Source organism: Colius striatus, chromosome 10 (genome assembly GCF_028858725.1).
Source record: "Colius striatus isolate bColStr4 chromosome 10, bColStr4.1.hap1, whole genome shotgun sequence".
NCBI lineage: Eukaryota > Metazoa > Chordata > Aves > Coliiformes > Coliidae > Colius > Colius striatus.
The window spans coordinates 30,010,506-30,024,642 of record NC_084768.1 but is presented as its reverse complement, the minus strand read 5'-3'; the positions used below and the strand labels follow the sequence as shown (position 1 = coordinate 30,024,642).

General features: G+C 59.0%; 1 protein-coding gene across 1 annotated transcript; it reads right to left on the bottom strand.

Annotated features, from left to right (window-relative positions):
• Positions 1–9,343: 9,343 nt before the first annotated feature.
• On the bottom strand, positions 9,344–11,017 carry LOC133626292 (selenoprotein Pb-like). The gene is made up of 4 exons (XM_062004213.1): positions 10,815–11,017; positions 10,498–10,710; positions 10,240–10,375; positions 9,344–9,589 (listed from the first exon to the last, which is right to left on the bottom strand). Exons 1-4 carry the CDS (start codon positions 11,015–11,017, stop codon positions 9,344–9,346), a joined length of 798 nt encoding a protein of 265 aa, XP_061860197.1.
• Positions 11,018–14,137: the final 3,120 nt, after the last annotated feature.

Here is a 14,137-nt window from a genome sequence, read left to right as displayed (position 1 = left end):
AGGAAATAATTATGCACCTTTGCTATGCCATGAGGTACCTCCAAGCCCCTCCACAGGACTCAGAGGGAAAGAACTGGATCTCAGGAATGTCGTGAGAGCAGGCTGAGCTGCCTCAAGGAGAGATCTCCATTTTAGAGAATAAGCCACATGCTAATCAATGAAGGTCAGGAAGAGGTTTTCCTTGAAGGCTGAGGTGTTCTTTGCCGCTGCAGGTCTCATTCGAGATAATCAGCGCTAACTGGCAGCAGGGCCTGGCCACAGGCAGCAGCTACACACAGAACTGTTTACATTCCCCCCAGGAATCATGTCCCCATTTCTTTAACCCCAAAGGGCATTTCGCTCTCCATAAGAAATTGTTGTGACAGGGAGCACGCGCGAGCGCAGCATTTTGCCCCTCACCTTGGTTCACCATGGTGGCAGCAGGACCTGGGGGGACAAGAAGGGCTTTGTCCACCTTTGTCTCTCCCTGGCTGCAAAGAAGGACCTGGAGAGGCCATCCCAAAGCACCCTCCTGCCCCAAGGAAGAGCGCATCTTCCCAGCAGAGACCAGTCCAGCAGGATCTTAAGCTCCTCTGATGGCGGAGGCTGCGGGCTGCGGCACTACCACAGCCCGACTGCCTGGGAGTTTCTGCTGGCACTCGTGTCCCCCTGCAGCCACTGGCTCTGCTGAGGTAGAGGCTGGGACACAGCACCCCAGCTTGCCTGGGCCCTCTGTCACCAGTCTCTGCAGACCTCCCCTAGTGACAACCTTGCCTGTCCTTACTTACGTCGTCCCCGGAGGATGCCAATAAAGAGGATTTCAGACTTCAGCCCGAGCAGGGATGTTACTCATTCCCGACAAGCTGACTTTTCACTGCATAAAATGTATAATCCAGACTCAAATCAAAGCAAGGTCGGTGCAGTGGCTGGCCACTCTGTCTCTGGGGGGGTTAGCATGTTATTTCAAAGACAAATAAATTTATTTTTCCTCTCCCTCTTCATCTGAACATTTGTTGCTCCCCATTCCTCGCTGCCTCTCCCCGTGCCTCTCATTGCTGCCTTGAATTTCACGAGGGGGGAGCTCTCCTCCTCCCAGAGAACACGGGCAGACCTCTTCTCCCCAGGGAAGGATGCGAAATGTCAGCCTCCCGCCCAGCCCCTGATGCTGCTCATTCAGAGCCTGGAACCAGGTACATCAATAATTCACGGCACACTTTCCTGAGCCCAGCCATTTGCTGAGCCTCTGACACCGGCAGCCTCGATTCCCTTCCTGGCTTTGAGGCTGTTTGATCAGGGTCTGCTCACGCTGTGACCCACCTACTCCAGCCCTTCTGGCCCAAGCACTAGTGGTATTCACAGAGTGCTGATTTTTCATACAGGCCTCAGAAAGCATTGTATTTCAAGTCCCTGACTAGGAAATTTACTGAGCAAAGGGACCGGATCCCCCATGGCTCTTACACTGCAGTTAGGCAGCACTGCAATGCAATGTCATGGGAAGCTCTCTGGGTGCCAGCTCAGACAGGAGCTCAGCTTTAAGTTGCAGGTGCTATGGGGCAAGAAATCTGCTTTCCTTTTGCTGGAAACTAAATTCAAGAGCCCTAAAAAGAGGAGAGAGGAGAAAGCTGCTGTGGAGATGCCCTCTGCGGGTTTACTGGCACCTGTGCTTTGTTTTGTGGCAGACAGTAAGTGCTGGTAGGTGCCACATCTCAGGTGCCATCTCCTTGGCTGCTCCCACCTGCAACTTTGTATAGCTGCTCTCCTCTCTCCCCACCATGTCCAGACCCATCCTACGGAGAAAGATTGTCTTTCCCTGGGAATTTTCCCCTCTCTTGGATGCTCCTGTGCCTCTTTGGCATTGCTTTGACTCTGCACAGTCGATGTTGTGCCCTTGCTAACATGGGTAATGCTGGCTGAGCCTTGCAGAGATGACAACAGTGAACACCAAGAAAGTCCTCTGATGGCAGATGAAGATATGCAAGAGCAGCAGAAGCTTTATGGCCAATTAACTGTGAGGAAGGAGCTAGATAGCAGGGTGCAGGCAGCTGGTGAGCTCCTGCTCTGGTCACCCAGAGGATTTGCTGCTCCAAAAGCAACCAAAGTTGAGCTTATCATCAGCCAAGGTCCCTGCTGCAGCCCCCAGCCCTGGGCTCCCCTGAGAAGCATGGCTGTTTCTGCATTTCCCAAATTGCTGGTGCCATTCAGAGGAGAGGCAGGAGGGAAAGGCCACGGGGGGTAACCCAGCCTGCAGCTCCCCTGCCTTAGTGCACTCAGGAGCAGAGAGATCTGTTGCCCAGGATAGTTATTCCTTAGCATCCCTGTCGATCTGATGTCCATGAAGAGACAGGGAGCATCACTTTATGCAATATTTGGCTTTGCAAGCAAGAGGAGGAATATCTTGGTTTGGTTGCCTCTGGAGCTGAGCACCATTTTCAGATTCTCCAGTGCCTAGTAAGGTGACTGACAAAGCCTGTCTGAGCTGGAGAGTTTTGCCATCGAGCTGTTTGAGTCCCCCATGGATTCTCCACTGACTCATTAGTGCTGAGTTATTGCTGTGCTCCTCCTTCAGCAGGGACTCTAATAAAGCTGCTTTTCGCTAGCCAGACAGTTATTTTATGAAACTTTTCCAGGACTCGCAATCCCAGGAACCCTCTTCAGGTGTGACTGCAATTGTCTGTGTACTCAAAAGGGAAATGCAAGGACTGAAAGTACCATCTCCCCTCTCCCAGCACGGGCTGAACTCAAAGACTGGGTGTGGGATGGCTGCTCTCACCCTCACTTTGATACAAGAACAGCTCTGCTTGTCTGTATGTCCCTGTATCTGCTCAGGGATGTGTAAGTTTAAAGCAGCGGATGCTTAGGGGAGCTGCAGACTCTCTACCCTTTGTCTACTGCCAAGGGGGATAGTAATCCCTGGCAAAAACGTTGGCCCATCTTTGATCCACCCAGTACCACGCTATGTGATCCCTAGGGCAGCCTCCTCCACGGGCACCAGGAGTTAGGGCCTGGCAGGGATCCTGGAGAGCCTCAGCAGGAGGCTGGGATAGGTGAGAGGCAAGTCCTGCTGCAGGGATGCGGTCTGTGGGGCAGGGGGAAAGGTTGGGTAACTCCTTCTTGCAGCTGGGGAGGGGTCACACAGGAGCAGAGGGGCAGGAGGAATGGGTAGATGGTCTGGGGCAGCAGCGAGGAAGAAGGGAAAATGGAGTGAGGTGCTCAGGTACCAGGTGTCAGGCTGGGATCGGGCAGACCCAGACTCCCCCTCGTACAAGACCAGAGAATTACTGCTGTTGGGAGCTGTTGTTGCCTCTCTCCCATACACACATTACATCTCTGGCTTGCCAGGGCTGCCTTCCCCCAGCCCCCATAAGATTAGCAAAGTGCTGAGCCTCTGCCTTGCCATGGAGAGTTCTGCACCCTTCCAGCAAACACATTTGCTGTGCAGGCCAGCAATTAAGCACAGAGGAGCTGCTGGGCAAAGCCCCTTGGCTTCCAGGAGAAATGGTCACCTCGCTAGCGTGGAGTCTAAAAGCACAGAGTGCTCCAGAGAGTCACTCAGCCCCGTGGCACAGAGCAAAGTACCTCCTGGCCGGGCAGGGGGCTGAGCTCAGCAGGAAGCAGCGTCTCAGCTGATCAGCCGCTGAAGCTCCCACCCTCTCATTAGAGATGCTAAAATAGGCAGGGAATCATTTCCCAGGATACAAGAGTATGAATAGACGATGGTGAAGCGAGGTGTAAGCAGTGCTCCTGGCAGCCTGCAGCAGCAGCTCTGCTCCAGCTTCGGAGGCACGAGCTGGGTGGCACGTGGGAGTCAGGGCAGGGCTGGGGTCAGCCCTGCACCCGCCGTCACCCAGCGCACGCTCCCCTTTCCTGGGCAGGGAGCTGAGTGCAGGGCACACTGTAAGCCCTTAGAGTGTCACAGCCTTCAACACTCTTCCCCAGTGGTTATTACAACGTCAGTGGCTCTGAGCACTGACTTCCAGGAGAGGAGGAAGAGGTTAAACTGACGGGGAATGACATGCTGAGACAAATCCACTTTGTTTTTCAGGAGATGAGATCTGCAATGGTGGGAACACACAGATTCTCTGAGCTAAATAAGCAATGCAGAGGGGTTGGGAAATGGGCAAAGTCACACTCAAACAGGAGCTACAAAATCTTAGTGATGGAGTGAAACAAGCAGGGGCACAAGAGAGCTGCGGAGCCCTGCAGGCACGAAGCCGGGACGGGATCCTCTGGGTGGGCAGAGCACAGGGACGGATGATTGGCTGGCACGGTATGAATCCCCACAGCTGATTGGCTGAGAGGATACAATGCACCACGGCTGATTGGCTGGGAGGTTACAATGCGCCACAGCTGATTGGCTGGGAGGTGACAATACCCCATGGCTGATTAGCTTAGAGGATACAATGTGCCATGGCTGATTGGCTGAGAGGATACTGTGCCCCATTGGCTGGGAGATTACAATGCTGCACAGCTGATTGGCTGAGAGGCTACAATGCTGTGCGTCCGATTGGCTGGGGGATTGCAATGCTGCGCTGCTGATTGGCTGGGAAGCGCCAGTGCCACAGGGATGATTGGCTGGTCGGCGACATCGCTGGATGTTGATTGGCTTTGTGGCTTTACTACTGCATATTCATTTGCTGGGTGGCCTTATGATGGCATGCTGATTGGCTGGGCAAAAACAACCCCAACTAACTAATGACAAACCATCTTTGACAAAAGTCAGGTCATTTCAGCCCAATTTAGACTCTTTCTCCTCGTGCCAGGTGCTGCTGGTTTTGCAGCTGGGGACAGTTTCGCCAGCCCTGCTGAGCTGCCGTCCTCAGGCCCCTCTCAGCAGCAGGTGTCAGGAGCCAGAGATCAGACACCTGGGCTGGGACACTCCTTACCATTCATTTCAATAATCGATTCCAAAGCCATCTCCACGGGCATGTCTGTGTGGAGAGGAAGAGGAAAGGCTCCATCCTGCGACCTCATCCACACAGAGGTCCTCTTCCAGCAGATGGTAGCAAAGCTTTGTCAGAGGCGCCTGCAGTCCCAGCATGAGGCTGTGCCACTTGAAGCCACCCAGTGCAAGAGTAGAATGTGGCAGCTCAAGCGTTGCACCCAGCTCAGTCTGAAAAGAGACAGATGGAGAGAGACGTGGCAAATGTCCTCTCACATGGCAGCTCAAAAGGAGTAGCTTCTCAGCAAAAAACAGGAGTAGCAGTTTTAGGAAAGCTCCTACAAATGCAAGGACCAGGATGGGATCCAGCCTCAGCCTTGGGTTCTGTGACAGAAATCCACGTATGTCAGGCTGGCAGGATGTCTCTCCTTGGCGTGTTGGGTGGGCTTTGTCTGCTCACATGGAGATCACTTCAACCCCTCAGTCAAAACTATAAATAACAGGAGAAAACTATTCCCTCCCTGCCATTGTCCATCGGTAGTGAGCAAAGATCAGGGCTAGAAACCAGCAGCACAGAGAAACGGCTGCTTGGCTTTTGCACTGCAATGGCCAAACCATGCTGGGTGGACAAAGAGAAGAGGCAAAGCCTCGCAAAGCTGCATCACAGTGGCACTGGGAAGATCTGTGCAGGACTGAGAGAGCCTTGATTATCCCATGGTGCTGTGCCTCCGGCTCTGCCTCCCCAAAACACTCTGGACCCAGCAGATGGGAGGGAAAGAGCTGGGATGGGTCTCTCGTAGGACAGCAAATGGCTGTGGAGAGAGTTGGAGGCCTTTGGAGGGAGCTTTTGGAGGAAACAATGGGACAGGCAAACCTACTGAATGCACCTTTGCTTAAAAGTCAGAGAGGTGCCTCCCCACTCTGTCCCTGGGGGCTGCTTTGGGATTGCTCTGCTCTCCCTCTGCCAGCAGATGAAAGGTGGGTCAAGCCAAGGCATTTGAAAACCCAGGTCCTGGGCTCTGTCCCACCAGTGGCCTCATGCCCAGCCAGGCCCTGTGACTGGTGCCGGGCAGCCAGATGGGAATGAACGAGGCCAAGATGGGATGGGCTTCCTCAGCCCGTCTCCAACAGCCTCCACCAGCGGCCGTGCAGGGGCCACGAGGCGCTGGGGCTGGCTCCTTCCCCCGGCTGTTTCTCTGCTCTGTCCCATCTCCTCGGGTGACGCCACGCTGGGATGAACCTGGAGACCTACTCACCAGGGACGTCAGCAAGTTGGCCAAAGACACTCTCTCCAGCCCTCGTTGTCCAGCTCCCAGCCCACGACAGAAGGCAGCAGCCTTCACCCTGACCTCATGGAAGCAAGAGGGGCCCAGCTGGGCTGGGCTTTGAGGGGACAGAAATGCAGCCTCCCACAGTTATTTTGCCTAACAACAGTGATCCCTCTGTATATTTTCATTCTGTTTTCCTAGGCTCAGCTGCCTCCTCAATGAAATGTTTCCAAAGCAGCCTGGCTTGGCAGCACGCCAGCCCCGGCTGCAAGATGAATGGGCAGAGGAGGAGGGACCCATTCCTCTTCTTGACACAGCATCGCTGCACAAGAGGCCTCTGTTGACACTAGGACTGGCTGTTCCCCCTCCCCTGTGAGGATCTTGGCAAGAGGAGCACACTGGGCCAAGGCTGCATGTGATGTGGGGCTGGGATCTGTCCTCCTCCAGGCTGGTGGCACAGCCATGGTACCAGGGTACCACGGCACAGCACTGCCAGGGCCTGAAGTCAGCCCCAGCTTCTTGCCCTGGGCCATCCTCTGCTGAGCCAGCCCCCCTGGCAGCCAAGCACTCCTTGGGGCTCTTTGACTCCTACTAACAGCATCACTCCCAGAGACATCAGTGATGTGAAGAGACCATTAATTCCCCCAAAACACCTCTCTTCCACTTGTCTTTGAGCAAAGCTCCTCAGCATCACAGGAGTGCAGACACCGACATAGGTTTTGCAGAGCTCCAGCTCTCTGGCACCTTTCAGGGGGAACGATGCCATGGGGGCCACAAGTACAGCACCTCCCAAATCCTTCAGACCTTTGGACAACAATATGTAGAGCAGCAACTTCACCCTATACTCTTGCCATCGCTCAGATGTGTAGCACTTCACCCAAACAGTGGCACAGCTCTTTCTCATGCCTCAATTTCTCTACCCAAAGCAAGACACTAAACAAGCTTTCAGGGCTGGAAGTTTGTCTCCTGTGAGGTAACCAAATGATAGCAGTGCAGCACAGTGACACCGGACAACCCACCCACCACCAGATGTGATCCCTCCACCTGCCACTGCTAATTGCAGGTCTGCCAGTCAGGAGGGGAATGCACCTCTAGGCACACCCCACTCATCACGAGCCACCTCCTCACCCAGGACACTTTCAGGAGCTGCACAGGCCTGTGGCACTTAACCAAAGGGCTGAGGAAGCATCAGAAGGCAAAAGAAAGAGATAAAAGTCATCAGCATCCTTCCAGTCTGCAGCTCTCCCCTCTAACCAGCTCCCCTGGCATCTCCTGCAGTGGGGCCAGAGGCTGGGTCGGAGCAGCACCCAGCAGCACAACTGCTCCCACCAGCTGTGGTGGGGAGAGGGCTCTGCCTGGGTCTGGTGGAAAGGAGGCCAACCACACAGCGCTAAGATGAATTAGTTGCCTCAGCAGCACTGGCAAAATGAGCGAGAGGAGCGGAGCCCGTGAGGCCCGGCCTGCTTTGTTTCAATTACAGCAGCTGCCAGAAGAAAAAGATAACCTCAATATTGATGGCAGGAGCAGCAGACAGAGGTGCCCTTGCAGGCTGCTGGGAGCAGGTAGAGGAGGAAGGGGGGAGGAGGAGGGAGGGAGCAAGAGAGATGGAAGAGGGGGAGCAAGGTCTCAGCCAGTGACCGGCGTCAGAGAGCCTGGCTGGCTTCCCCGGGCTGGTGAGAAAGACCCACTTGACCCTGTTGCCCTCATCCCCACGAGGAAGAGCTCCTCTTCACCCTGGCTCTTGTCTCAGTAACTGTCCAGACCATCCCCCTGCAGAGAGAAGGCAGAGAGGTGCAGCCTCTGAGGGTGTGGGGCAGAAATTCAGCTCAGAGCGTCGTCAGCAGGACACGCACCACAGCAGGACACACACCACAGCATGGTGCCAGATAATGCTGAGCAGAACAAACGTCTCCTGCTCCCTACTCAGGCTACGGGGCCCAGAGAGGAGAGGCATTGAGCTGGGACTGTGTGAGGTGATTGATGGAGCTGGAGTGAAGGGCTAGGGGGCTGAGGCAGGCATGGGGCAGCTAGGGATGCAGCCCCACGCTGTGTGTGCAACGGAGGCCAGGCTGGGCACTGAGGGCAAGATATCCAAGGTGACAACTTCATCCCCATGACAGCAGCCCAGGGCAGGAGCCTCAACATCACACCTACGAGCCAGAGATCCAGGTGCTGAGACAAACTTCTTGCTGGCAGTGTGGGGTTAATGTCCTGTCCTGGACGAGGGGCTGAGCCCTGGCTTCACATCCTGGCAGGAGGTAACCAGAAGGTACGAAGAGATGAGGTCTTTGCGGTCTTTTACCTCCAGGTATCTACACCAGCTGCTGCTTCAAGGGGTCCACATCCAGCCCCAAGCGCCCCCTGCCTCCAAGCCAAGAGAAGCCTCCGTGGCCATCCCAGCACTGAGCAAGCCCCCCACCCCTGGGGCAGGCACCCCAGCAGCAAGGCCAGGCCAAGCAGGACTCACTTCACAGAGGTTTTATTCATACTCCAGATATCTGCATCACCCTCCGATCTCGCTTCTCCCCCGGGACAGACCCCGGGACCCTCCCCCCTGCTCTCCCAGGTCTGTGGGCCCCGGGTACAGCCCCCAGGCTTCCAAAAGGGACAAGGCCACCATCTTGCGGCCACCCATCACCACTGCACATCCCTGTCTGCAAGGCCTGGAGGGTCCCCGGGATGTCACAGCTACGGGGGGTACAGGGTTTGGACCTCCCACTGCTCCCAGTGTCCCCATCCCCTGCGACTGCGTCCTGCGGGGCACACGCTGTGCCCCCCCCCCGCTTCCCGGCCAGGACACCCGGGGTGCCAGGACACCCGGGGTGCCGGGACAGGCAGGGCATGCGGGCAGTGCTGCTCCCGTCCCGGCTCTGGCCCCTCCACCCCTGCCCCGCTGCTCCGTGCGGTGTCAGCCGGCAGCGACCGGGGACTCCCGGATTGCACGGCAGGCGTCATTGAGCACGGAAAGGCAGGCAGCGGCAGACAAAGGCTCAGACCCGAGCCCTGGGGCTGAAAAGGCAGCACCTCGAGGGGTCTGAGGGAGATTTTGGTCCCCGGTCACAGCCTAGGAGTACAGCCCACATGGGGGATGCTGGAGAGAGGTGTAATACCGATGCCGCGGGTGAGCAGCAGCCCAAAGCGAGTCCTCCTGTGCCTCTGGGAAGCGAGCTGGCATACTCTGCACACTACTGGGTTCTGCGAGGCTGCCCAGCCTGGCTTAATGCTCATTGCCCTCCTCCTGCTCCTTCCCCCCATGATGAGGCTGCCCACGGTCTCCGTGGTGGCGATGAACACGGGTGGCAGGTTTGGGGTCCCCCCTCGCGTCTGCAGCTCTCTCGCTGCTGATCTCGTGGTGGTGGTGAGGATGGAGGGGGTTGTGGCGGTGGATGGGGGCCTCTGACTCCTTCTCCTCTTGTTTGGGAAGCGGACTTGGGGTTACAGGGACCTCCATGGTACTGTTAGCCTGAGGAAAGCAACAGCAGGGATGGTGCAGTGTGTGAGGACACACAGAGTGGCACAGCGAGCCTGCCAGCATGGCTGTGAGCTGGGATGAAAGCAGCCGAGCATCAGTCACACAGGATGCAGGGGTCAGAGCGAAGGCTCTCCAGCTCTGACCCAGGGCACGGGGAGGACAGGAGAGGCTAGAGCACATGGAGCACAAGTGTCTGTATCCTCATCACTTGGCTCGAGCTGTCTGTGCTCCAGGGAATTCCTGAGGCAAGAGACTTTGTATTTAGTATTTCTGGATGGATTTTTCTCTTAGGAAGTGACTGAAGCCTGCTGAGCCCAGAGCTATGTCCTTCTTTACTTTTTGCCATCTCTGGGTCCACTGCCCGCCCTTTTCTTATGGCAAAGCAGCCAGCTACCTTAGTTAACTATTCCAGACCTGGGCTACTTAGTCCATTTAGTCCATTCCTTCTCAGCTGGAAAGGTCTGACCTATTTAACTGCCCTTATTCCAGACCTTTCATCACCTTCCCTCTCAACCACAGCTGAGAGTTGCTGCCAACCAAGAACTCGTCCCCGACGTGCAGGTAGGGTTGGTTTTATCCTGATAGGCAATGCCAGAGGAGAGAAGAGAGACCGAGCTCCAGCCGCCATCCCCGCCGCTTACCTCCCAGGTGGTGTTGGGGTAGAGGGAGCAGTTCCCGCAGAAGTCCTTGCCGTGGGTGAAGCGGATGGCCGACTCCACGTAGGGGAAGTGGAGGAAGCTGTATGGCAGCTGGATGTGGAAGGCCAGGCGGCCGCACCTGCGGGGACACGCCACGGCCTGGCTCAAGGCAGGGGGTCTGGGGTCTCCTGGCCACAGGGGAGCTCATCAAACACCCCGTAACCCCCCTGGGAAAGCCTCGGCCGAGATGGGGCCACTCACCGGTCGTAGATGAGGAAGTCGTCCTTGTCCCCACCCAAGACCTGCCAGACATCGGGGTCCTCCGGCTCCGGCTGGAGGACAGGGACGCCCGGCGGGGCCTGGCGCCGCAGCTCCCCCAGCATGGCGCGGGACAGCGGGGCCTTCTCGTTGATGATCATGTAGCGGACGTGGAGCGTGCCCTGCCGGGACAGCTTCTCCCGCAGGCCCCCGAGGCTGTGGGAAGGAGCTGCTGCGAGGGGGCCAGGCTGTGGGGGGACCCCCGCGTGCCGTGCCCCAGGATGGCAGGGCTGGGTGTGGGGGAGGGAAGCAGGGCTGACCTGCGGGCCTGCTGCAGGCAGAAGTGTCAGCTGGCCTTCAGCAGGGCCACCACTGTCACCTGCCCCGCCGCCCCAGCCATGGGGCTCGACCCGTTGATGCTCCACTCCGGTGCCTCCTGGCAGATCCGGCTACTGTTGGTCACCTCCTCAGAGGCTGAGGCCAGCCCCAGCCAGGTGGCCAGGGCCAGCACCAGCAGCCCCATCCCGGACCTCTGGGTCTGGCACAGGGGAAGCGGGGCATTAATCCCTCACAGGAACCTCCTGATATCCCTCTGCCCCAGGACTCGATCCCAGGACTCCTCCCAGCCTCACTGTGACCTCAAACCACCTCCCCACACAGCCCTCTGGGGCAGACAAAGATTGGTGGGCAGTATCATGCTGGTCCCAGCACAGCACTGGGAGCAGGACACCCACGCTGGGGGGTTGAGGAAAGGAAGATGAAGCTGGTGGACTGAGGTGTCTGTCTCTCCCCGTGGCCGCAGGGAAGGTCCCTCTCTGTCTGTGAGCCTTCTCCACCTCCCCAGCCCCAAAAGCCAGCCCCAGCTGTGGCCAGGATTCTGTCTTCGCCTCAGGGGTGGGCAGAGATGCAGCCCTCTTCATTCTGGCTATGGGCACGGAGTCAGTGGGACTGGGATGGTTTCACCTTCAAGTCACCTTGAGAGCTTTCAGTGCCCTACAAAGTGCTTGAGGGGTGCACAGAGCCTTTAATCCCCCTACCCCCAATATCTGCCTGAAACCCCTTTGCCCCACATTCCCTAACTCTGCCCACCCCAAGACACTCCCGTCCCTCCAGGTTTCAGCACATTTGACGGGCAGGAGGAGGACACGGGGCTGGGGAAAATGCTGCAGCGAGGTAGGGAAGGAGGGCTGCAGTTCCTGGTCAGGACAGATGTACCCCCTATCCCCACGGATGCACACCCCATCCCCAGCCCTCTCACCCAGGAGCCCTCAATACCGCACTCCTCCTCACCGCCGTCCTCTGGCCAGGCCTGGCTCCCAGCCCCAGCAGCTCTTGGCAATGCCCAGCCAGCCCTGGGCTCCCTTTTATCTTCTGTCCACTCCCCCCGCCCAGGAGGGAGGAGAAGAGGCCGGCTGGAGCTGCGGGGATTGCTCTCCGGCCGCCACCGCCTGCCTGGGGATGGCAACAAGGCAGCCACTGTGCCCCTGGGTGCCACACGGCCTCGGGGCCCGTGGAGCCTGGTGCCGGGCTGGTGCAGACAGTGCCAGGCAGTGCCATGGCGAGCAGGTGGGCACGGCGGCTTGAAACCACCCCTCAAGCACAGGAGGGCCAGGGGCATGGCCGAGGGCACCGCTTGCACCAAAGTGCTGCGGGACCGTGGGATGACACGCGTGAGGCCCTGGGGGAGCGGCCAGCCCAGCCTCCGCCACCTTGCAGCCAAAAAGATGTGTGTTTGTCCCCTGTCCCCTGGGCGCCAGAGCTGCCTGCCCCGCCGGGTGCCATCCCAAGGGCCGTGCCCTCCCGCCACATGGTGCCACGGCTGCTCTTGGGCCTCAGAGCGAGCCTCCCGCATCCAGCCCCGCGCCTCCTGCCCAGCCCTGCAGAGCAGGGGCTGTGGCGGCCTCCGGAGCCGGGGCTCCCTTGGGAAATCGCAGTGCTGGTGGATTCTCCCCCCCAGCCAAACAAGAGGAGATCGCTGCTGTGGCTGCACACGGACATCTCTGCAAATATTTGAGCAGTTTATTGTACCTGGGCTCGGTACAAAAACATGATAAGGCAGGGAAGGGCAGCAGGCACGGACACAACAGGGACAGAGACACAATCCCCACGGGTCAGTCCCATCCTGTGTCCAATGCCTGACCCTCCACGAAGCTGTCACACACCCCCAATCCCACGCTGCTCTCCCCAAGCCCCCACCGGGTACTCCAGGCTCCGTGAACACCCAGCACTGGGCAGGAGCTCGTACCCCCCTGCCCCAACGGGATTCGGGCCGGCAGGGAGCCACCCAGCACCGACATGAGCCACTGGCCCCACGGGACCGCCCCTCCATCGCCTGGCAGCCGGTTCACGGCCTCCCTTCGCTCATCCCCAAGCCCGTGCCTGCGGTTATCAGCCTGGGCAGCTCTTAGCTCTGCAAACACAGCCCGGCACCTCCGGCTCCGACACAGCTTGGCCGCAGGGCCCCGCTGCTCTCAGGGCGCCGGGGCAGCTCCCCGGTGCCGTCTGCCGGCCCCGACCCTCCCCAGGGCAGCGCCCACACATCGCCCCCGCCACGGAGCCCGCCCCTCGGCGGCGGCACTTCGCTCCGCAGCCCCCTCCGCACCGCCAACCGCTTTCCCGGTCCCGCCGGGGAGGGGCGAATCGAACCGCCTCTCCAGGGCCGGCCCCTGCCCCGGCATCCCCTTCGCCCGCAGCCTTGACCCCGGTGAGCCGCTGGCCAAGGGCGAGCAGGGGCCCCGCGGGGCCGGGGGGTGGCGGGGCTGGGGCTGGCGGGGCGGGGATGGGCGCGGGGACGGCGGGAGCGGGGCTGGAGCCGCGGCGGCGGGAGGGAGCGAGCACCGGCCCCGCACACGTGCTCGTCCGATGTGCTCAGCGGAGAGAGGCACCAGCAGGGCCTCCCCTGCCCGGTGCTGGTGCGGAGCAGCTGGGGGTCCCGAGGGCCGGCTCCCTGCTCCCCCGGGCTGGGGGGGGCCCTGGTTGTAGCACAGCCTCCCCTGTCGCCAGCCCGGCAGAGCCCTGGGCCGGGACACACAGCACACGGCCCTTTTTGGGGATGGTCTTGAGAGGTGATGCCAAGTGAGTTTTTGGGCAGCCGGTATTTGGATGGGGAAGGAGGTCTCTGTTCCTGGGTGTCCCTCTTATTTCACCCTCTGCACCCCTAGGGCAAGGTCCCTGCCCTGAGCCTGCTGCAGGGAGTGCCCCACGCTGTCCTTGCCGGGGAGGGGAAGGACACAGCAGCCTGCCATGCTCCCACTGCTCCTCTCCACTTGTGGGACAGCACGGGAGCCTTTTAGCTGTAACCAGGGTGTTGCTCCATATTTAGCAGTCCCATCTCCATGTTCCTGGTACAGGACATTCACGCCCTCCAACCATTGTCCCCATAGACTTTCTTACACACGCAGCACACCTCCCTCACCTGAATTCCCTGCTGCCTTGCCTGGAGAGACACCTGGCTCCAGAGGGGACCACAGCCATTCCTCCTCTGCCACCTCATAGCAAAGGGCTGGTGGGCCAACTCGGCCTCCTCAGGCAGCTCCTTGCAGCTGGGGTGCCCTGGCACATGGCTCGTGAGACCCACTTATTTCAAACAGCCTCACAGGGCACACATCCTCCGTGTGCATCCACCTGTGCAGGCGCCCTGGGG